The following is a 21,400-nucleotide window of genomic DNA, read 5'->3' as shown; positions in this document are numbered from 1 at the left end:
GTTTCTTATATGGGACACAGAGATATGATACATGCCACTAAAGCGTACCAAAGCTGACAAACCTGACATGCTGCTAACTTATGGACCTGAACTGGAGCTTCAGCCTGTTCTGTCCATCTTTAAATGTATCTGTCTCTGTGTATGTTTTGTAAACGCTTGTGTTATTCATTATTAATGGCTTATTACTCCTTCGCCTGCAGCCTGCCCCTATAAGATCCTGAGATGAAATCACATGACGACGGAGAGAGAGAGAGAGAGAGAGAGAGAGAGGGAAAGAGAGAGAGACAGATCAGCTATGAATGGGAGACGACAACAGGCAGACACAGGGACACACATTCATGCTTCTCTCCCTTTGCTGTAGTGTACCTTACTACCGCTGCAGTCATAATGATGCAAGAGGAGATGGAGGGAGGAGGGAGGACGGTAGAGGGAGGCAGGCAGGGCGGGGCTGCTGAGTGACAGAGCGGGAGGCAGGAGAGCGAGGAAGCTGCTCATCACACGACCGAGAAACAGAGAGAGGAGGAGGAGGAGAGGGAGTACATCCACAGTGAGAGCCGGCAGCAGAGGAGGGGGGGGCTTCCAGACTGGATGGGCCCAGCGATGCCTTGATGGAGTATGGGCCAGGTTTTAGGATTCTCCCACTGCCGTGAGTCTGCTTTTGTTCTGCTGTTTCCATCTGTGTTGCCGTGTGGGAGGTCTGCATTTGTTTGTCTAGCCACACCATCGTCACATGTTCCAGCTCAGCATCTTTCCTTGCTAACTGCTGTAAGCATCGTTTGTATTAGCCCCCCCACTCCCCTCCCCTCCCTGCCTCCTTTCCATTCTCTTTCCTGCTCCCACCTTTAATAAACACATGGCCGAATGCATGGATGCAGTGCAGAGGGAGAGCTGCTCTGTTGTTGCTGCCTCCCGTTGATTTGCAGATGTTTGTGTGTGTTGTGTGAGAGAGGGCTTTGCAGGCGAGGATGCAAGTTGTTTCTCCCTGAAAGCTTCTGTTGTGCTTTCATATCTGGGTTTAATTTCATCTTTTTGTCTTTTTGTTTTCGGCTGATATCCCCTGCAGTTAGATTAAAGCGTTTTTTGATGATTTGCACGCGTTCATACATGTGCAGGAGAGATTATGCTGCATTCTTTGCTCTGCCTGGAGTTGATTTATTAGCTAATGTCATGCTTGGCTATCTAATGTAGTGAAGGCCTTTACTGCTGCCACTTTAGCTCTGGGAGTACAGGAATCTATATTCACTGACCTACAGTATGCAACTGAACTTGTCCCATCCTTTTAGGGGATCGTAATGTTATTTTCTGCAGAGGTTATTATTTGTTGATTAGCTGAACTCTTAAATCATATAAAGCTCACTCTTATATCTTTTAGGTACCAGGTTCCGCACGTTTTGTTGGAGCTTTTATGCTAATAATAATTTCATATTAGGACATCTATGTTGACTATTTTGAGAGGCACATGTGGTGGAAGATGGTGGTAGATTTATGTAAAATGCTGTTTTCTTCCAGAGGAATATGGCTCTGTGGCGTCCACTCCAGACTCTACGCCTCCATGCACCGATGGTAAGGAAGCAGACACTGTCCATCCACCAAGAAATTCTGTCGCAGAATGCTTGATAAAAAGAAGAGATTCCTGCTTCCTGAAAGCCTTTTCTTTTGAACTTAACATCTGAGGAATGCATCTGAGCACCTCTCTCTCCTCTGAAAAACGAGCACCGAAGAGCTATGGGTAAACACAGCAGCACATTTTGATCACAGCCATGTTTTGGAAGGAGAGAGAGTTTATGCATTTATCAAAGAGGGTTTCATTCACTGTAGATGTCACACCTTTTTCTCCCTGACATCAAATGACACACCTGCTGCTTTCATCTGACATATCTATTTATTAAAAGTGAAATCACAGTCTTTGTATTGTGCTGAACTAATATCCACACTGTTAGCAGCAGTCTATATAACTGAATAAAGTGCCAAGTGTAGTAAATTGCTCCTCTGCTCAGAATGTTTATCTGCATTATTTTCTTTCTCTGTTTTCTGTCTCTCGTTGCATTGGGGCGACCACATTTCTTTGTTCTGTCTCCATTCAGGCGGAAACGAGGAGTCCGAGATGTGCGAGCTGCAAACAGCCAGGGAATGGTCTGACGACGACGAGGGGGGAGATGGGGATCCAGATGATGATGAGGGACTGGCTTCATCCCCATCCATCTGGGGCACGCCACGTCAGAACTCCTTCGAGCTTACTTTCTCTTACATCGCCATCGCCGAGGCCGAAGCGGTGGGAGCAGCGCGACACCTCCGTCGCAGGGGCGGCTCTCGGGGCAGTCGCACTCCTTTGATCCGCACCGACACGCTGGAAACACTGCTGGACTCCCCCGACGTAGAATGGGACCCTCAAGCCTTCCTCGGTCGAGAGGAAGAGGAGGAAGCGTCAGAGAGGAGGGAGCAGCAGGAGGCGAGTACGGCGAGTCCAGCGATGAGGAGGGAGCAGCACAGACAAACTATCACAATCCAGCCCTCTCCCCAAAATGTGGACCCAGACACTCAGGGGGGAGACGCAGGAATCCAAAGAGAGGAGACTCCCAGCGGTCTGACCATCCAGCCTCCCACTCTGTCCCTGTCTTCCCAGCATCAGAGCCCTTCACAGATACTTCAGGGTGAGGAGCAGGAGGAACGTGTGAGGAGGTTCTTAGTGAACAAAGACTTAGTGATAGCTTCTCAACAAATAGAGGCCATTTGCTCAAGTAAAGTAAAACATCTTGTCCAATATCTTCCAAACTTCCACTAGCTCACCTATTGGTCCAACAGGTTTCTGATTGGGCTTCGTTAATTCAGAGGACGCTTCTCAGGCTTAAATCCTGTACTGAAGGTTGTAGCATCTGGTTTTTGCTTCACAAAATAATGTGAAGTCTCTCCCGTCTTTTTGGTGCTGCTCATTCTTCCTGATGCCACCTCCCTGTCTGCGGTCATGATTGTCAAACCGTTCTATGCCAGAAGCTGGATGTAGTCTGACTTACGATGAACTCAAATGTCTTTTCTGGAGGCGGACTTGACAAGACTTGACTACGAGTCAATAGCGGTCAAAAGTCATCGGAGGCATTTTATGATCTTCCTGTGTGGGAGTGTAGTAAATATTTAGTGTTTTATCATCAGAATGTTCTTATTTTACAGTTCTTGAACTAGCCTCTGTCCAACCTGGAAAACAGACAGTAAAACTATAACTGATCACACGTATGACGTAGGATTTTTGGAAATGTTCACATGTTTAAGCAGCTCACCTTTTTCCTCAGTCTGTATTTATTAATTTAGATGTGACATGATGCGTTGACTGATGCAAGGTGCTGTCAGCTGTATCATGAGAATGATGAAAGGAGCCCAACCGATTTATTATCAGCCATATCAGAATATGCAAAATAAGTAGCCAAAAATGCTGACATACCATCACCATCATCATCAGACTCGTAATATCCCATGGTCTGTAGCTCTAAATTACTCCACAGCAATATCTAGGTCATGAAAATAGTGAAACATTTCACATTATCAGACTCATGCAACAGATATTATTTCCCTGAATGCTGTTTCCTGAGGAGTCTTTATGGGTAAAGGAGGAAATGTCTTGACCTAAATCTGGAACCACAACACAAGGCAGTCCAAATCATGTGGTTTTCAAAATGTGATTTAATATCGTCGTCAGTTGCTTCAGCAGAGCTGAGCATGCCCGGCAAGTCAGCGGTGATGTCATCATGATAGTGACATCATCTTCTGTCTCTGTTTCCCGGCAGCGGCAGCCTCGCCGACCCCCGAGCCAGAGTCTCCCATCGCCAGGGAAACCATTTCAGTCAAGCTGCTGACATCTGTGCGACCCAGAGGCCCGGCGTCCTCGTCGGCGGCTGCCATTGGTCGAAACTCTCAGGAACAGCTGGTCAGCGATCACTGGTTCTCAGCACTTAACCTGTCAGAGGACACGACAGTGTGCACCCACATAGCAGGTACAAGAGTCACATCTGTGCCTGTCTCATTCGTCCACCTCCCTCCATCTCTGCCTCTGTCCTTGTGCTGAGCGAGATCTTTTTCTTTGAGCCAGTTGATCAATACTTTGAATAAAGAAAAGATCAGATTTCAGCATAGACGTAGTAACCCCCTCTTGGGATTTCAGGAATTATTGGCTAATTGTGGGGAAAGCATTCCTGGCACATCACCGCTGATGTCAGAGTGCATCACTGTTTGACACAAACACACACACAGAATGACAGACAGGTGTGCGTGTGTGTGTGTGTGTGTCTGCAATTTCTTCATATGCAGGTTTGTGGGAGCTGGTTGGCACTAGGAGCGAGTGAAACACAGAGAAAGGGGGAGAGAGAGAGCACGAGAGAGATAGCAGCGGTCTTCCAGCTTGATGGCATTTTAAGTGGACCTTCAGTCAGAGTAGAGCTCCGTCTTATTTTAGTGGATGTTCGGGTGCGGGGGGAGTAAAGAGTCAGACTGCTGATTAATGGGTGGTCAGGCTGATGACAGAGTTTAGGGTGTCCTGAATAAATAGCACACATGCATCTGTTGGAGCATCACATTTCTAAACCTCACTGGGGGTTTTTAGCGACTGAAATGTGTTGAAAACTGGCAATTATCAAATTCCAGCATTGATTGCACGGTCTGATTCAACACTTTAGTCTCTGATCAAACCATTTCTGAATCATAGTTCAAGTTGTTGTTCAGCTGGTTGTGCTGTTGTTCTCAACCTGGTTGCAGACCTCTGAATCACCAACAGCATCTCCATTTTCCAGAAATTCAGAAACAGATGAATAATAAAGTGGAACCAAATAGCAAATTTCCACCATAAAGTTTTTTCAGTGAAAAATGCTTCATTTCAAGCAGCATTACTCATCTGTTTGTTATCAGTCATGGTTGCACAGAAAGGTTTGGCTTGGTGACATAACAGAAAATAAGCCCTGATTCTCCTGTTTCAGGTGTTGGATGGCACATGAATGCCATCACAGCTCTATATCTGATCTATCTGAGTTCAAAGAAAAAACAAATTCTGCCTCTTCAGATTGAACTTTGGCATCCAGGAAAAACATATAGTAACTTTATTGCGTGATTGTGGATAATTTTTTCATGTGTGAAGCTCTTGGAGTCTTGAAGAGTGGTGGGCGGTGCTGCGAACAAGATTATTTTGGGCTGTCAGGCCTTTGGACTGCTGAGCGAGCAGGGGGTGGCCAAAAACAGCTCAGGGGGGCAACAGGAGCACAGCGGGAAAGAGAGAGGGACAGAGGGTGTGAGGGGAAACTCTGGAGCCGCAAGCAAAATGGCCAGCAAAGGTAAGACCTTGTGCTTAAAGCAAAAAGAGGAGAATTTGAGATGGTCTAACCATGCAGACGATGTTTAGGTGTTCACTTACAGTCGTGAACTGACTGCAAAGAGCTGATTTCAGTGAGAGGAGAGAGGAAAGCTATAGATTGAAGTGTGAAGGGGTGGAAAGCGCGTCTTCTGTGGCGGACTGTTGAGCTTTGGGACTGTGGTGTAGCGGTGAGAAAGCCGGACTATCAGGGGACTGAAGGTGGGAATTGAGCAGATTTCTCGCTTCTCTTTGATAATTTTGCAAGCAGAATGTCCACAGACGGCAGTTCCTGTCAGCTCGAGGTGTGTTTGGCTTTTCATTGATGAGCTGTTCAGATACAGCAGGGCAGTCTCCATATCTCCATATCGCTGGCCTTAATTTGAATCAGCAACAGCCATTCAAATGAGTCGAAACTGTCCTGTTGTCGCATGCTTTTTGCAAGAGAGTTGTTGCAATGGGTGATAACTTTGCTGGCTGGGTTCACTCACATTTTAGTGTTTCCTGTTTGGACTGAAGAGCTGGCACGAGCAGAGACATCTCACACTGTAGTACTATGAGGTTTCCTGGACACATGTGATTAAGCTGACATGACCCGGACCAAACGAGATGCATGTTGATGTTGAAATAAGATGATGTCAGGTTGGGTTGACATAAAATGAGCCATGTGATTTATGTTCTGATTCGTCACTTGGCCAGTTGCTAAATTTATTGCTTGATTGGATCATTGATCTTTAGTCACTCCCTCAATACTCATTTCTATAATAAGTAACTCAAACTGTTAGTGCACTAAATGAAATTCTGCTGGTTGGATTGTGTTTTTTGCTACAGACAGTGTCCTAACATTTTTTTCCAGCAGCTGAAGTGAGACAAAAGGAAATTAGTTAATTACTTCTAATATAATGATATATTGACATGACCTGATGTATGTTGGTACAATAGATTTAGTTGAGGTTAGTTGTAAAAATCCATGTTTTCTCCCACAAGTTGTAGATAATGCTCGTTTATGATGCTTATGTGACGGCTTGTGTTGGGTTTAAAGGAACAGTTTGACATTTTGGGCAATACTCTGTTTTGCTTTCTTGCCGAGAGTTTGACAAGAAAAGGTGAAGCTGGAGCAAGCAGCCAGTTAGCTTAGCTTAGCATAAAGACTGGAAGCCGGGGATCAAACTTGTATCTTTGATCTGTCCTTTGTTTACTGTAGACATTCTTCCAAGATTAGATGCTTTCAGTTCTCTAAGTGTTGGTTTCCTTATATTGTTCTTATTAAAATGGTCGCCTACTCTGATACCAATTGCTGAGTGTCCCAGAATGACAGCAGAACAAACACGTTCGACAGGTGTGTTCCAGGGGCATCATGGGTATTAATTGTGTGCAGTGACGCTTATAAATAACCCACCTGCTGTCAGTGCACTCTATTCAAAGAGGCTTCCCTTTATTCTAATGCTGAGGCTTAGCATTTCACTGAATGACGAGCACAAAGAGCTATCCCTGTCTGACAGTGCGGCACCACACAACATACCCTGTAATTACACAACACTGTGGGCTGCGCGCTATAGCTTCTAGATTTACAGTTTTCCAAGTCTTATAGTGCAACATGTTAGCATTCATAGAGAAATGATGAGATCATATCTACTATATATATTGACATTGTCCACACTTGCAAAGGATGACTCTATGGACGCCTCAGTCTCCATGCCAGCTGTTGCTGAGTGACAGAGAGAGAGACTCCACCAGGGTGTGGAAAAGTGACTGCTGACGGCCTGACGTCTGTCGGCAGGTGCTGTGAAAGGCTGTGTTTAAACTCTGCTCCAACGCTTGCCTCCCTCTTTCATCTGAGGCCTAAATTTAGCTGGAGCTTGAGCTGACATGTCCTCGTGGCTGCTGTGTGTGTGTGTGTGTGTGTGTGTGTGTGTGTGTGTGTGTGTGTGTGTGTGTGTGTGTGTGTGTGAGTTCTCTCGTGCTGGAGGCTGGAAATCCCTCTCTGCCTCACGTCTCCCCCTTCCACTCCGGCCTCGCTTCCTACATAACTATGTCGGAACTGCTGCATCTTCCTGCCACTCTTCCTGGTTCCCCCTCGAAAACTGAAAGACCTTTTGGAAGGACTGGAGGCTGAGTGATGTTGCTGCAGCTGCTCTGTGAAAACCAGGAAGGATGCAGCAACTCATAATGCTGCCAGCTGTGTGCAGCTCAAACAATAATGAACCAGCTTGTGTATGATTTTTACACACATCTGACTATTAAGTTTTGTGACTGGTACAGTTCCAACAGTATCTAATGCCTGTTTATCACCCTCGACCTGTTATTGTTTCACCTGTCTTAACCTTTCCTTCGCATCCCTGCACTCTCACCGTCTTCCAGTGATGGACCTAATCTACTGGAAGGACACAGAGCGAACAGGCATGGTGCTAACAGGGTTAGTGGTCGGTCTGCTGTCCCTGTTCCAGCTCAGCATCATCACTGTGGTCTCCACAGTCTCCCTCGCTGTCATGTGCTTCACCATCTCTGTGCGCATCTACTACCAACTCCTCTACATCCTCAGCTGGGGCGATGGAGAGCACCCCTTCAAGTAAGAACGAGGAGTGTGGTCAAGTCAAAATGACACCACACACACGGGTGGATTCATTGGATTCAGTCATGTTCTCCAAAACAGTCCATTTCCAGTCTAGTTCCTATTTTCTTTCCTTGAAGCAGATTTGCTGTACTTATTTCCAATAATAAAGTATTTAGTGGCTCCAATTGAGGTTATTAATCGGTGGTGTGTTCCTGTTAGCATAGTTGGGCTTATGTTGAGGTTCAGGCAGTTAGAATAATTGCAAAAATAAGCTTGTGGTGTGTTGGTGTGTGTGTGCTTGTACTGTAAATATGTGTTTTTATTATTTTTTTCTGAGTTTTCCTTAATAAACAGCCAACTGTTAATTATTCTCAGCGATGCCCCTTCTTGTGTATGACAGCTGAATTGATTATAGACAGCTTGGTGGGCAGCCAGCAAATTGACAAGCTAGGACCTTGTGACCTCTGGACACTGACACAGGGACAGGAGGAGATTTATATTTGGGCTTGAAGGATTGCAGCCAAAGAACGTGAATCATTGTGTCGTTAAACTTCATTATTTAGACAACAGATGACGACACAGAGAGGAATAAGAGTGAACGTTCCTGTTTCTCGTCAATACTTCAGTCCTTCTCAGTCCTTTTTTCTGCCTCTCATGTCCTCTTTTGGTTGTCTCCTTTCCTCTCAGGACATACTTGGACCTGGACATCAGTTTCAGTGGAGAGGAGGCCGACCTCTATATGCAGAAAGTGATCGTCATGGCTCTGTCTGCTGCAGACACTCTGAAGGGACTCTTTTTTGTTCAAAACCTCTTTGAGTCGCTGAAGGTGAGTTAAGCCAGCGTGCGTGTGTGTGTGTGCGAGTGTGTGTGCGTGCATGCTGTTCTCCCTCACTCTTAATGACCTGTTCCCAGAGATTTACTTCATCCCATCCAGAACCTCTTCCCCTCATTAACCCAGACATCAGTCCGTCTCTACATTCTTTCATTTGCTCCATCATCTGTCATCTTCCCCCCTTCATCATTGGAGATGACAGCATCGCCATGCCAACCGTCTCTCTCATTATGCTAACTCAGAGCTGAAGACCCTGCTCTTAAATTAAGGCAATATCACTGACGGCAACTGTCAGCCCCAATGACAAATATTTGGTAATCATGTGAAAATCAATCAGTCCCTTTGGAAAAAATCGCTTTGAATGAATTTGAATTGGTGCTCGCAGCACAAAAAGGAGGCAGTCTGCCTTGCTTTTTTCATCTGTGCTTTTATCCTGCCTCTGGGTGCGCCTCGCTTGTTAGCGAGCCAAAGCATCATGTTAACTTTATCAAGCCTAAATGTATCTGTCAGCATCACATGGGTGCAAACGCAGTCTATATTCTTTGCTTTTTACTTAAATAGTGCTTCAATGAGACAAATTTAACCCCAAACTGGACAGAAGGAGGATAAAAGCAGCACTAAACTTCACTGGTGTATCATGATCGGATATCAGTTTAAATGAATGCACATCAAATGTCAGCAAAAAATCAGTCAGTTCATCTTTAATGTAATTGCGGCATTTCAGTAATTAACAGCAGCAGTTTGTGAGCAAACGGACTTAATGCATTAACAGTAAATGGTGAGTCGGTATGAGCTAAATGAGCCCCTAAACCACCAAGATCTGACAGTTTCAACCCTGACCTGGCTGGTATGTGACATAGCACACTGGAAGAGGAACACGGACGCCCTCGGGTAAGATGGATTCTCTTTCCATCTGAGACTGGGGTGTCCCATATCAGGGCAACACTGGATACCACACAAAGTGCTGTGACACTGTCAGATATAAGGAGAAACACTGAAACCCATACTGGGAATCCCGTACTTGGTTAGAGAAAATTATGCTGGTATCGATCATTTTATTGAGACAGGTGATAGATAACCATAATATAATACAATGCAGGGAAATACGAAGCACTGCAGCATGATTTACTGCTTTCTAACAGAATGAAATTAACATGGAGCAGTGCTGCAGGGTTTGCTTGACATCTGGACTCACCGTTGATGGGAGTTAAACTGACTCTCTGCTGCTGGTCCTCTTTAGCTCCTGGTTCTGATGTACCTAGTGACGTACCTTGGAGACCTGTGCAATGGCCTTACTCTGCTCATCATCAGTAAGAGACAGCCACCCCCTGCTGGAAATATGGAATTTATTCACATACTGTTAGACTATCACATTAACTGCTCTGCTTTTCTTCTTTCTTCTCCAGGTGTGATCGCTGTCTTTTCTCTGCCACTTTTCTACAGACAACGCCAGGTAATAACTCTCTCGCTTAAACCTTTTCACTGGTCTTTTATTTTCATACCCATAATCATCTATTTGTCCGTATTTCTGTTATTTCACAGGAGCAGGTGGACAGCGTTGTCGCAAAAATCCAGGCCCAAGTTGACAATGTCAAGGACATGTGAGTATGGCGCCATCTTCTGGCACAATGTTGCCATCAAAACAGGTCGACTGATTTCTGATTTTCTGTCTGAGGCAGTGAGGACGGTGGCCCTGAGAGCTCACTGCACTGCAACTTCAAAAGACACATGCAAACACAAGTCTGACAAAACATGCAGAGGACACAAAAAACTAATGAGCACGTCTGGGACATTTGCTCGTGTCTTGTCCATTTTCGTGTGATTTCTGAAGTTGCAGTGCAGTGAGCTCTCACCATAAGAACTCTCACCATCAGCTGACGTGAAGGGTACCCACACTTGGTATTTGTGACTAGTGCCTTTATCAGAGCTCTCGGGGACACGCTCGCTTAATGAAGACATCCTGTCACTCATGTAAAAACATGGCTCAGTAGAGCTCAGATGCTGTGCTGGGTTTATGTAATTTCCACATAATGAATTAAGAAGGATCAACAATGCTGCACTACAAGTGAAATGAAATGACGATGGAAAACAAGCACACGTTCAGAGGCTGGGAGCGGTAATAGGATTGATTAAGCAATTAAAGTGAGCTGTCTGAAAGAACATACTGTAGGTGTACTGATGTGATTATGCGGGATTGTCTGATAACATTTTTAGGAAATGAAAATATTTCTCAATATTGCTGTTAAAAGGATGTTTGGCTTAAAACCACAATGTTGGTACTGGGCCAGTCTCTAAATCTGTCGATCTACAGAAGCACTAACTAACTCTCATTCTCTGTCACAGCTTTCAGAGACTTGCCCAGGGTGGTGGCCCTCCTCCTGACCCAACTCCTGGTGGCGCCAAACCCAAAAACCAGTAAACAATGACGGACAAGAACTTAAAGAAAAGCTCCCAGAGTTACAGGCTGTCACTCAGATGTCTTACCCAGCAGTCTGCGTTCAGAGCTCCAGAGAGACGGAGCTCCAGAGACTCGGGAAGGGAAGGGAGGTTACTTAAACGGACAATGATGAGGAGCACGCATGGTACTTTATACTCTAAGTGTATCTAAGTTTTGGGGTTAGAGGTCGGGGTTTGGGTTAACACTTAATCAAGGTGAAGTCAAGGTGTATGAACCCTGGATGAGACTCTTGCTGCTGACGTCGGAGGTGGAAAGATTCAACGACTCAGCTTGTTGTATGTGACCATCCTTGGAAATATTCACTGTTTTCAATATGTTAAAATGACTTAAGAAGTGTCTTAGATGGTTGAGAGTTGTTGTCCACATGAGGCACTGAGACCAGGAATGAGAAGTTCCCACACCGACAGCTGCTCACCTGAGAGAAGGGAAATCAGTGAGGGGTGATAATCATTCATGGCAGCATAACACTGGCAATTAAGGATGCATGTGTCAGCACATGCATATTCATTCTCATGACAGTTTATTTGTGTGTATGCAAGTGAGAGTGTGTTCATGTGTGTGTGTGTAATTCCTGACATGCAGCTTGCTGAAATGAAACCTAAAAGCAATTAAAGTCACATGTCTTCTTTATTTTGCAAAACTTTCGCTTTCTTGTCATCCACACAGGTATCCACTGTCATTCACACAGATCATGCTTTTTTTTCTGCTCGTATCTTCTTTGTTACTTCAAACCAGACTCCAAAAAAGTTGGGACGCTGTGTAAATAAAATCAGAATGCCATCATTTGCAATCAAACTGTTTACCGACAACAGTTTTATAAAGTCTTCCCAAGCCCATGTACTAATATCCCTCATGTGTTCACAAAGTGATGAACCTGGCTCCATCCTTGCCTGTGAGCAGCTGAGCCTTTCCAGGATGCCCCTTTCATACCCAATCATGAGACTATCACCTGTTACCAATGAGCCTGTTTGGAATGTTACCAATCAATTGATTAGGTAATTTATTAAATATATTGTCTTTGCACTGTTTTCAATCGAGTACTATTAGGAAATTATCACATTCTGTTTTATTTATGTTTCACACGGCGTCCCAGCCTTTTTGGAATCAGGGTTATACATTGCATTCGTCACTGGATGCTGCTTTTCCTCATTCACTGATTGAAATGGAAACATAATATTCAGAGAGACAGACATGGTAATGAATGGAAGGCAATCACTTAACAGGAAGTTCCCCATTTGACGGGGCATCTGAGGATCTTAAGGCGTCAGTGTTGGGTTTAGGATCGGATGGATTGATGATAGAAGAAGAAGCTTTCAGACAGATATCCTCTCTGAGCTCTTAATGTGATGTGAGGGAGCGTGGGAGCGACATACAGCAGGTGCCTTTCTAACTGCAGGTTACAGTGCATGATCTGACTCACAGTGCTTACAACTGCTGACAAGAGCTTACAGCAACTTCTCCCACAGCAAATCACGTCTCATTGCCCGACCATTGCCTTCCTGAGAATGGTGTTTTGTACGTGGACGATACTTGTGTGATAGTACATGTGTGCCATGATCAAGGTATCTTATACAGAATTGTAAGTAGATCCATTTTAGGAATATTAAAATTATTCAGGATACCCACATTTCCCTTTAGTGCTTGCTTTTAAAGCTCTCACCAAAATGTGTCTGTTCCTCTGCCTTATTATTGCATAGTTTACCTGTGTGCTGCAGTGAAAGCAATGTTATGTGGACAGAAATGATCCATGAACCCAGACATGATGGCACTTTAGCCTTAGACGTCATGTGCTGCTTAGTATTGGACCTACAGTAGTTGTACACACACCGGCCTCCTGTAGCAGTTTTCTGTTCTGCTGCAATGTTTTGTTTCGTCTTGGATTTCTTCCAAAACGGACTTCAACAAAGAGAATGGCGATGGCAGTGAAATTAAAGGCCCTAATTTCCTTCCCTATCCACGCAGCTTGGCTATTGCAAAAGGGTTCATTCACTGAGATCTGTCTTGTCGAACTATATTTAAACAAAAACTGCTGTTAACCTACTCACACTCGTCATTTTCGTAGTACTAGACCACCTCGTGCTTGAGTTTTTATATTCGCTGTGTGGATGAAAGATAAATGAAATCCAAACAGGAGAGGAACTTCCAGTTACATTTAGTTCATTACATGCATTACAGTAGGACACTGATAATTTTGTATTCTTGAAAATGACTAGAGTTTTAATCTTGGAGAAATAAACACACTGAAAAGATAAAACAAGTGTATAGTGTGACTTTTTCAGTATGAGATTCACAACTTTAATGGAAAATGGACCTTTGCATGGGTAGAGATTGTAACATGTGACCTGCATTTACACAAACTGTACTTTACGTGGGCCCCTACACTGGATTTTCAGCTCAGACCCCCAGAGATTCCTGTATGGGCTCATATAGATTATTGTCAGAGCAGAAACTCCACACTTTTTGTCTTTTTCCCAGGGTGTATTCATTTCTACCCTACCTGCAAGTACATTTACTCAAGTACAAATCTGAGGTACTTGCACTGTACTTGTACTGAAATTTTACAAACTGACACAAATCGATGACTTGAGAGAATAATATAAATCATATAATTCATATGGAAATAATCAGTTGCTGTTCTATTTAAAGTAGTTTAAGACGAGCTCCACCTCACCTTCCTCAGATCAACTACAGCAGTAAAATTCTGCTTTTACCTTAATGCGTGAGTAATAATAATCTAATGACATAATAAATAATAACAGTCACAGGGGATGTTTAGTGCATTTTCCTGATTATACTTAAATACTTTTACTCAGGTAACGTTTTCACTGCAGGACTTGTAGAGCAGGCCTTTTTTTTTTTTTTTTTTTCTCTCTCAGTGTGTTAGTAATACATTAACTTAAGTAAAGGATCTGAATCCTTCCTCCACTATTTGCATTTAGATGTGATTCGGGCCTCCTTGTAAGCTCCACTTGTCCTGTGGGTATTCAGGTGTGTCAGCTCCTCTTTGCTCCTTCACTGAACCACAAGGCGGCGACAAAAGACAAGACATTACTTCCATCATATTATCTAAGAGCGTCTGACAGGTTTGGATGAGGACACGAGACCACCTCAGCCTCTGGACATGTCGAACTGTCAGGTGGAAAGTTACTGTTCAGCCTGTGGCCACTGGCCACTTCCAGGCCACAAACCAAAGCAGGTCATGGGGTCTGTGTGGGTTTGAAATTTCAGTTCTTTACGTGTCATGTTCAAAAATGGACATCAAGGTTGTCCTCTCACTGGTGAGGACAAGTCTGGACTTGCCTGGACAGGGTCAAAGACAGTGAGCTCAGGGCAACTCCACAGTTATCTGACCATTGAAAAAGACGCAGCTGGTTACATTGTGTCAACTACTAATTGTAGATGTATACAAATAATTTATTGTGGGGTCTTTTCTGTTCTGTTCCAATTTCCCCCAAAGAGTCCAGAGAGTTTAAACCTCTTGATGCTTCATGTTCTCCGAAATAATAAAATGTTATGGTTCAGACTTCGCCTACCTGGGTCTGTTCAGGTCTCCGCTGTCGGGCGGTGAAGTGGGTGGGATTAGTCAAATCAATGTGAGGGTATAACGCCTCAGACCCGCCCTCGCATTGTAAACTGCAGAGCTGAATCCCGCAGACCTGCTGGTGATCTGCCACACTGGATTTGGCACCGCGCAGGACAGGAGGAGACGCTTAACGCACGAGTCCCGCTCGCGATTATAAGCATTTGGAAAACTTGTAGTAGAGAGAAGAGGCTCGTTCTCATGGTGGATCCTTCATCTGCACGTCAGGGAGAGCGCGGTGAAGTGCTGGCCTGTTGAATGTCACCTCCAGTCACCATGGATTACGGACGGACCATGGCTCCTCCGGTGCCCCCACACAATCCCGTATCCGCCCGGCAAGGGCAGGCGCAGGAGCGGCTGCTGAAGTGCATCCTGCTCGGAGACGGAGCGGTGGGCAAAACCAGCCTGGTGGTCAGCTATACGACGAATGGCTACCCAACTAAATACGTCCCTACTGCGTTTGATGACTTCTCAGGTTAGCAAAAGAAGCATATTACTATTTGAGATTATTTAGATCTATACAGTTTGTTTAATGCATTCACAATCTAAAAGAAGGAAATATTTATAGAGAGAATATCAACCCTCATTTTTCTAGATCAGGCGTTCTCATAAACCCTTCTGGATTTACAAAGATGATTTATAATTTTAAGTCAAGTGCAAATTAGTTTGTTGAGATTGGAGCCCATCATCAAATTGGGATAAACGCTGGTGAATGAAACTTTAATGACTTTATCTCACTATTTTACACCGAACTCCTCTTCAACTTGGCCTGTTCTGAGCTGTTATCTCATGGTTGTGATAGATGTGTTTGTGTTTCCGATTATCTGTTTTCCATCTGTGTTAATGCACACGAGTTGTCCTCCCTGATGTGGCCCGGTTTCCATTTGGCACGGTTCCACTTTCCAAACTGTCTCACTAGTCCCAGCAAGCTTTGTTTACAGCTAAATATGCAGAGAGAACAAAATCCTCCGGGGGGGGGGAACTTGTTTTAAACTGATCAGTGTTGGCATGTAAAAATACACCTGTGACCTGTTGATCACCTTTGCTTCATGATCACATCCTCAGTCCCTCCTTTGCTTTTCTTAAGAAACTGAAAACCTTACACTATCAGCTATTGTCGTGACTGCTTATTTAGAATTGAGGATTTAATTTCTGACATTACATTGATGAGCAGTAAAACTAACAACTTGGCCGACTCAAGGCCCGTAAAACAAAAAACCCACCACCGTCAGACTGGATCGAGCCTCCCACACAGAACAGAGCGTCTCTGGTTAAGGGGTTTTGGATTGCACAACTCTGCCTATTGTTGTCAGCCTTGACCCTCGAGCCCTCTCCTCTATACTGGAATGGGCACATCTGTTGCAGTGGCTCAGAGGCAGAGATTGTCTTTCGCCTCGGCCTGACAGAGAGTGATTGTGCAGTTGGGGCCCTTAATGGTGATGTCACTTCTCGGTGCCTGGAATCAAGAGCGTCCTCTTGAAAGCTGACTTCTGAGTCGTTACGCAATGCCACAGGTGTCGGAGACCCAGGGGAGCAGGAGGCTGGGAGAGGGGACGATAAGAGGGAGTTTTGGTCCCGAAAATCAAAGGAGTATCATATGTCAGGGATTAGGAAATGATTCCACAATGGCAGCGCATTCTCTCCTCCCGCTCTTTCTCCTTGCTTTTGTTAAAGCAGGCCGCTGCGATGCCTGTCCTACTACTTGAATAGCTGCAGCAAACTCTTTGATCAGGTGGTATGACCGACCACACACTCCAGACGCATTGTAAATGTTTCCATGTGCCTGCTGCTCTGCATTGTGCTCACTCTCCTGAAAAGAATAAATGACCCTATAATGGAACTCGCTGCAAGATGACTCATCCACTTTCCCAATCTGAAAGAGAGTCACTGAACAAACAAAATCTGCTCTGTTTTTAACCCCCCCCCCCCCCGACTCGACAACCTTGGAACGGCCTCTGTCAAAACACAATAGAGAACAAAGCTCGCAGAGAAGTCCGAGCGACAGTAAAGTGTTATGGTCCTAACAGTAACTGGCAGGGTGGGTGGGCGAGACGACGCAGGCCGTCTCTGAGCTGGAAGAGCTGAGCAGGGGGTCTTTGTGTTTTCAACTGCCAGGCTTTTGTTTATGCCACAGAATATTCTGCTGGGTGCTTGTGTGTGTGTGTATATGTGTGTGTGTGTGTGTGTTCTGAAGTGTCAGGTGGGGGCTTTACAGCGCACACAGGCTTAAAGCAATGTTGACAGCTGTGACTTATTTACTCTGTTTCTGTGTCCACAGCCGTGGTTCAGGTGGATGGAAACCCGGTTAGACTGCAGTTGTGCGACACCGCAGGACAGGTGAGTTTTGTTCACACGCAAGCACATACTGCTCTACCATTTGGCACCATGGATGGATACACAGATCACAGTGTATACCCTGCATTTTAGCCGCAGGGGATCAGGGGATGGCAGTGTCGGGTGCTTGGTCGGTTGACATTCATGGCTCCCAGAGGATGAAGCCCGGTGACTTTTGTGACCTCCTGACTCATGTAGAAGCTAATGTTAGCATGCCAAGATGCTAAAATATGATGGTGACTTTGGTAAACATATCTGTTTAGCATTGTGAGCATGTTAGCATGCTGACATTAGCTCAAAGCACGGTTGTGCCTGAGTACAGCCTCACAGAGTGGCTGGCGTGGCTGTTTCTTGTAAAATGACCTTTTAAGCCATTTATTAAGTATAATGCCAAACATTTGCCCCTTCCAGCGACTCACATGTGAGGATTTGCTGTTTTTGTATCATTGTAAATCAAACTTCTTTAACTGCAGTACTTTAAAAGCACGGCAAATTGACCTCTGGGACTTTTTGAGGGTCATTTGCACTATTTTTGGGCGTGTAACATATTAAACAATCAATTAAGTGAACTGAACTCATTCATGAGATAGAGACTTGCTGTTCTTTGTGGTCCACCCATGTTGCCTTCACTGTCTGCTGTTCATTCTTCATGTAGGCCTCTTGCCTGCTATTTCAGGTAGCTCATCTGTATAGAATTGGCAAAATTCCTGGGCTCTGCTGTCAGTCTTCATCTGCAATGATAATAACATTGCTCCATAGCATAGGATGCAGTGACAGGGTGCTGAAAGAGAGGGAGAAGTCTGCAGGTTAGACTGGAGGTAATGATGTAAAAATCCTGAAAAATATTCCACCCTGTCTCGCTGCTGTCAAGGACATGGGTGGCACAGGGAGCGCGCAAAAGTTATTGACTCATTATTATGAGGGTGCTGTAGGGCAATGGTGGAAGGAACAGGTTGTGAAAGAGTGTTTTTATTTTCCCCGGAGCATGTGTGCCTGTTTCATAATCCTGCTCAATAAAACCCTGCCCTGGGAGCAGCATATTTGACATTCACAAACGCTGCGAGGGCGCTGCCAGTTCTACACAGAATCAAAGACAACTTGGCTGTAAAGTGGAACGAGGCATTTGAACAAGCCCCTAATACGTGTAAAACCTCACAGCATGTTGTGAGCGGCACACAGTGTTAAAACCGCACACACACAACACGCAGACAAGCTCGGGCGAATACGGGTAGATAAAAGTCGGCACACACTTACTGTGCTAATGCAATTTCATAAGAGGGGAGCCTGTGCCAGAAACAGGCTGGGGTGTGCCAAAAAAAAATAGATGACAGAGAGAGGGAGGTAGAGAGTGCGTGAGATAGAGAGAGTTGAGGCAGAAAGAAAGAAACGGTCTGGAGAAAAACGATAACAGCTGCCGCCAAAGCCGATAAACACAGTTGCTCCTTACTCAGAGATATTGATGTCTGTATATTCTGCAGATGGACCTACGTCATCAGATCGCAAAGCACAGCCAAAGCCTGCGTGGAGAAACTCACGAGTTGATAAGTGTCTGTTGTGTTTGTTCAGCTTCAAATCCACATGCATAAATGACAGATTGCCTCTGGAGAGTTTTAAAATCAGAAGGAGATGAAGTGGAGCCTTGTTTAGGAAATCTGTGCTGGGAAGCGGAGGGTTAAGAGAAAGAAGGAGAGGTTTGTGTCAGGTTTCTGCCAACCTTAATCTGTGTACTCAAGGGTGTGGGAGGCCCTTGTTAGTCAAAGCTGTGTGACTCCAAAGTGTTAATTTAAGAGATTTACTGTGGATGATATAAATGAAGGGGCAGGGCTTGTGTATACTGTATATTAGAAGAACATAAACACCATTTAGATTTTGCTTTATATTTATAAATCACCACATTTGTGTTTCTGTCTCATCAGGATGAGTTTGACAAACTCCGCCACTTCTGCTACAGCCGGACTGACGCCTTGCTGCTCTGCTTCAGCGTGGTCAGCCCCGCCTCCTTTCAGAACGTCTGGGAGAAGTGGGTTCCCGAAATCCGCCGCCGCTGCCCTCTCACGCCCATCCTCCTCGTGGGCACACAGTGCGACCTGCGGCAGGACGTCAAAGTGCTGATCGAGCTGGCGAGGCGGAGGGAGAGGCCCGTGCTGGAGGAAGACGCCAGGGCGCTGTCGGAAAAAATCGGGGCCGTGACGTACATCGAGTGCTCGGCGCTGACGCAAAAGAATCTGAAGGAGGTGTTTGATGCGGCCATCGCTGTGGGGCTGCGGCACTCTGATAGGAGAGCGAGGCGGGAGAGGAAGGTCCGAAGCACAGCCGATAAGATGAAGATGCTCTCCAAGTCCTGGTGGAAGAAGTATGTGTGCGTCCAGTAGAGAGGGAGGAGGCAATCTTCCTGTGACTGATGCTAAAACTGGAGCTGCTGACTTATTGGCAGGGACTGAGCTGAATGTAAGGACTGCATTTACATTCACCTGGACGACCCCAGATGTGGCAGCCAGAATGACTTTAATTCAATGGAGCAATAGCTCAGCAGGGGCTTAGTATGTCTGCCTGGGCTGTAGGGTTGTTCCAGGTCTGGGATATTTTCAGTTTGACCAGAGTTTGACCCGTTGTTGATGCCTGAAAAGACAGAGAGCATAAGGCTGTAACCACTGTCTGCTCCTCAGAGCCAGTCTGAACTGTTAAATATGACTGTAACCAGCATTCAACCAAAAATGATGGAGCTAATAAAATTTTATGGCACATGGACTGCATATCATACTGGACGTGTCCAAAGGAAATGTGAGCTGACTTGGAGGCGAGGTGCTCGGGCGGCGATGATATCTACTAAAAGTATACTCCTTCTGTGTCTCTGATTTGATACCCTTCTTTAACAAAGTGTATTATTTGATGTGTTCTACACTGTAATTTAGCCCCCAACACATCTGATATATCCTTTTCATTTCACTGAACTCAGAACATGAGGTGCACCTTGTTTCCTAAATCAGACCTTTGTAAACTCATTCTCTTTTGGATTACAATCAGGTGTAAATGAGTATAAATTCTGTTTAAATCCATGAGTTTTGGGGCGTTGTGAATCTGTGGTTTGAACATGTTGTAGCCCAGCCATCCAGTTCTGTATAGCTGCAAGCTCGCGTACACCAGCATGTGTCTGTGCCACATTTTGAAGTGTTGATACAGCTGTCACACTGTCAGAGGTCTGTAAGCTCCTCACCAGCACACCTACTACATCAGATTGATGCCACAAAACATTAACAGAGTACACCAAATGCCTGTTGATGCTGATCACCCCACCCGTACTGGATAACACATGTCTGCTGTAGGTTTTAGAAGTTTCAGTTGTGTTGAGTGTTAAAAAAGCCAGTTGAACTCTACTGTTACAAGGTTGCAGCAATAAGTTGGGTGGTGCCACTGTACATTGCACTTATCAAACACAGTCTAAACACATCACTGAAGTCTTGCCATGCAATGGCCTTTGGACCAGTGGTGTGAGTTAGAGCTAGAGCAGGTACATGCAGATGTAGGTTTACTCAGAGTCTCTGAAACCGAAGTGGCCGGTCTGCGTGTTCCCTGCACTACCCACTGGTTTGGATGATCACAGGGTCTTTCTTTGTCATTGTAGTCAGGGCCTTAAACAGATAATTATCCGTCTTTGTCAGTCAGTTTATTGGAGCTCTCTCCTCTTTTGAAATGATAACAGTAAATGAGGTGAAATCATCAAAGAGACTGATTCTATGTTTGCTTCTCATTTTTCAGAAGCCTGCCATTCAGCTCTGTCTATTTATCTGTTCCTTCTGCGCCAATGACCGATCAACAGCAATACAGAGCAGATGTGTGAAATATTGTATGTCATTATGTATGTTACATAGTAATCATTTATGATGTTTGTAATGTCATCAGGATAAATCTGTGCGTGCATATAGAAGTGACTCAAGTCATTGGCTGTGCTGTCCAACTCTAAATGGTACTTAACAGTGTGAGTGTTTCAGAGCAGTTTGTTGAGCTGTATGAGCGGAACAAAATAAATGTGAAATATTTAACCAGTTTTCACTGTTGACTCTTCCATGGAGATATGCTATCTGGACCGTCACGCTGTAGAGAAAATCATGTGATGATAAGAGTGGAGCAGTGTTCTGCATTCTGACCTCCAACGTCATTAGAGTGTGAACAGGCGCTTTGAGAGATCTCATGTGTTTTGCGTGTACTTCAGTAAGAATTTTGCCAAGAGGGACCAGGTTTCCAACCAAAATCTAGGTCAGAAGGCTATTGCTAAAAGTGTATTTCCAGCCCTACAAAACATTAACCTGACTCAAGTG

General features: G+C 44.9%; 2 protein-coding genes across 3 annotated transcripts; both read left to right on the top strand.

The window, feature by feature from the left end:
- Nucleotides 1–237: 237 nt before the first annotated feature.
- Nucleotides 238–13,413, top strand: rtn2a (reticulon 2a). Of its 2 annotated transcripts, XM_070971157.1 has the most exons (10): nucleotides 238–646; nucleotides 1,510–1,563; nucleotides 2,085–2,651; nucleotides 3,777–3,983; nucleotides 7,688–7,895; nucleotides 8,568–8,706; nucleotides 9,953–10,022; nucleotides 10,119–10,165; nucleotides 10,255–10,313; nucleotides 11,056–13,413. In XM_070971157.1, the coding sequence occupies exons 1-10, from the start codon at nucleotides 616–618 to the stop codon at nucleotides 11,129–11,131; spliced, it is 1,458 nt and encodes a 485-aa protein (XP_070827258.1). In that variant the 5' UTR covers nucleotides 238–615; the 3' UTR covers nucleotides 11,132–13,413. The 2 variants fall into 2 exon arrangements, with proteins under 2 accessions (XP_070827258.1, XP_070827259.1); XM_070971158.1 differs by lacking the exons at nucleotides 238–646; nucleotides 1,510–1,563; nucleotides 2,085–2,651; nucleotides 3,777–3,983 and adding an exon at nucleotides 5,268–5,309.
- Nucleotides 13,414–14,800: 1,387 nt separating this feature from the next.
- On the top strand, nucleotides 14,801–21,127 carry rhoub (ras homolog family member Ub). The gene is made up of 3 exons (XM_070970419.1): nucleotides 14,801–15,225; nucleotides 17,029–17,087; nucleotides 19,001–21,127. The coding sequence occupies exons 1-3, from the start codon at nucleotides 15,009–15,011 to the stop codon at nucleotides 19,454–19,456; spliced, it is 732 nt and encodes a 243-aa protein (XP_070826520.1). The 5' UTR covers nucleotides 14,801–15,008; the 3' UTR covers nucleotides 19,457–21,127.
- Nucleotides 21,128–21,400: the final 273 nt, after the last annotated feature.

The sequence above is a fragment of the Chaetodon trifascialis genome, chromosome 9 (genome assembly GCF_039877785.1).
Source record: "Chaetodon trifascialis isolate fChaTrf1 chromosome 9, fChaTrf1.hap1, whole genome shotgun sequence".
NCBI lineage: Eukaryota > Metazoa > Chordata > Actinopteri > Chaetodontiformes > Chaetodontidae > Chaetodon > Chaetodon trifascialis.
This window is presented reverse-complemented; position numbering and strand designations above follow the sequence as displayed.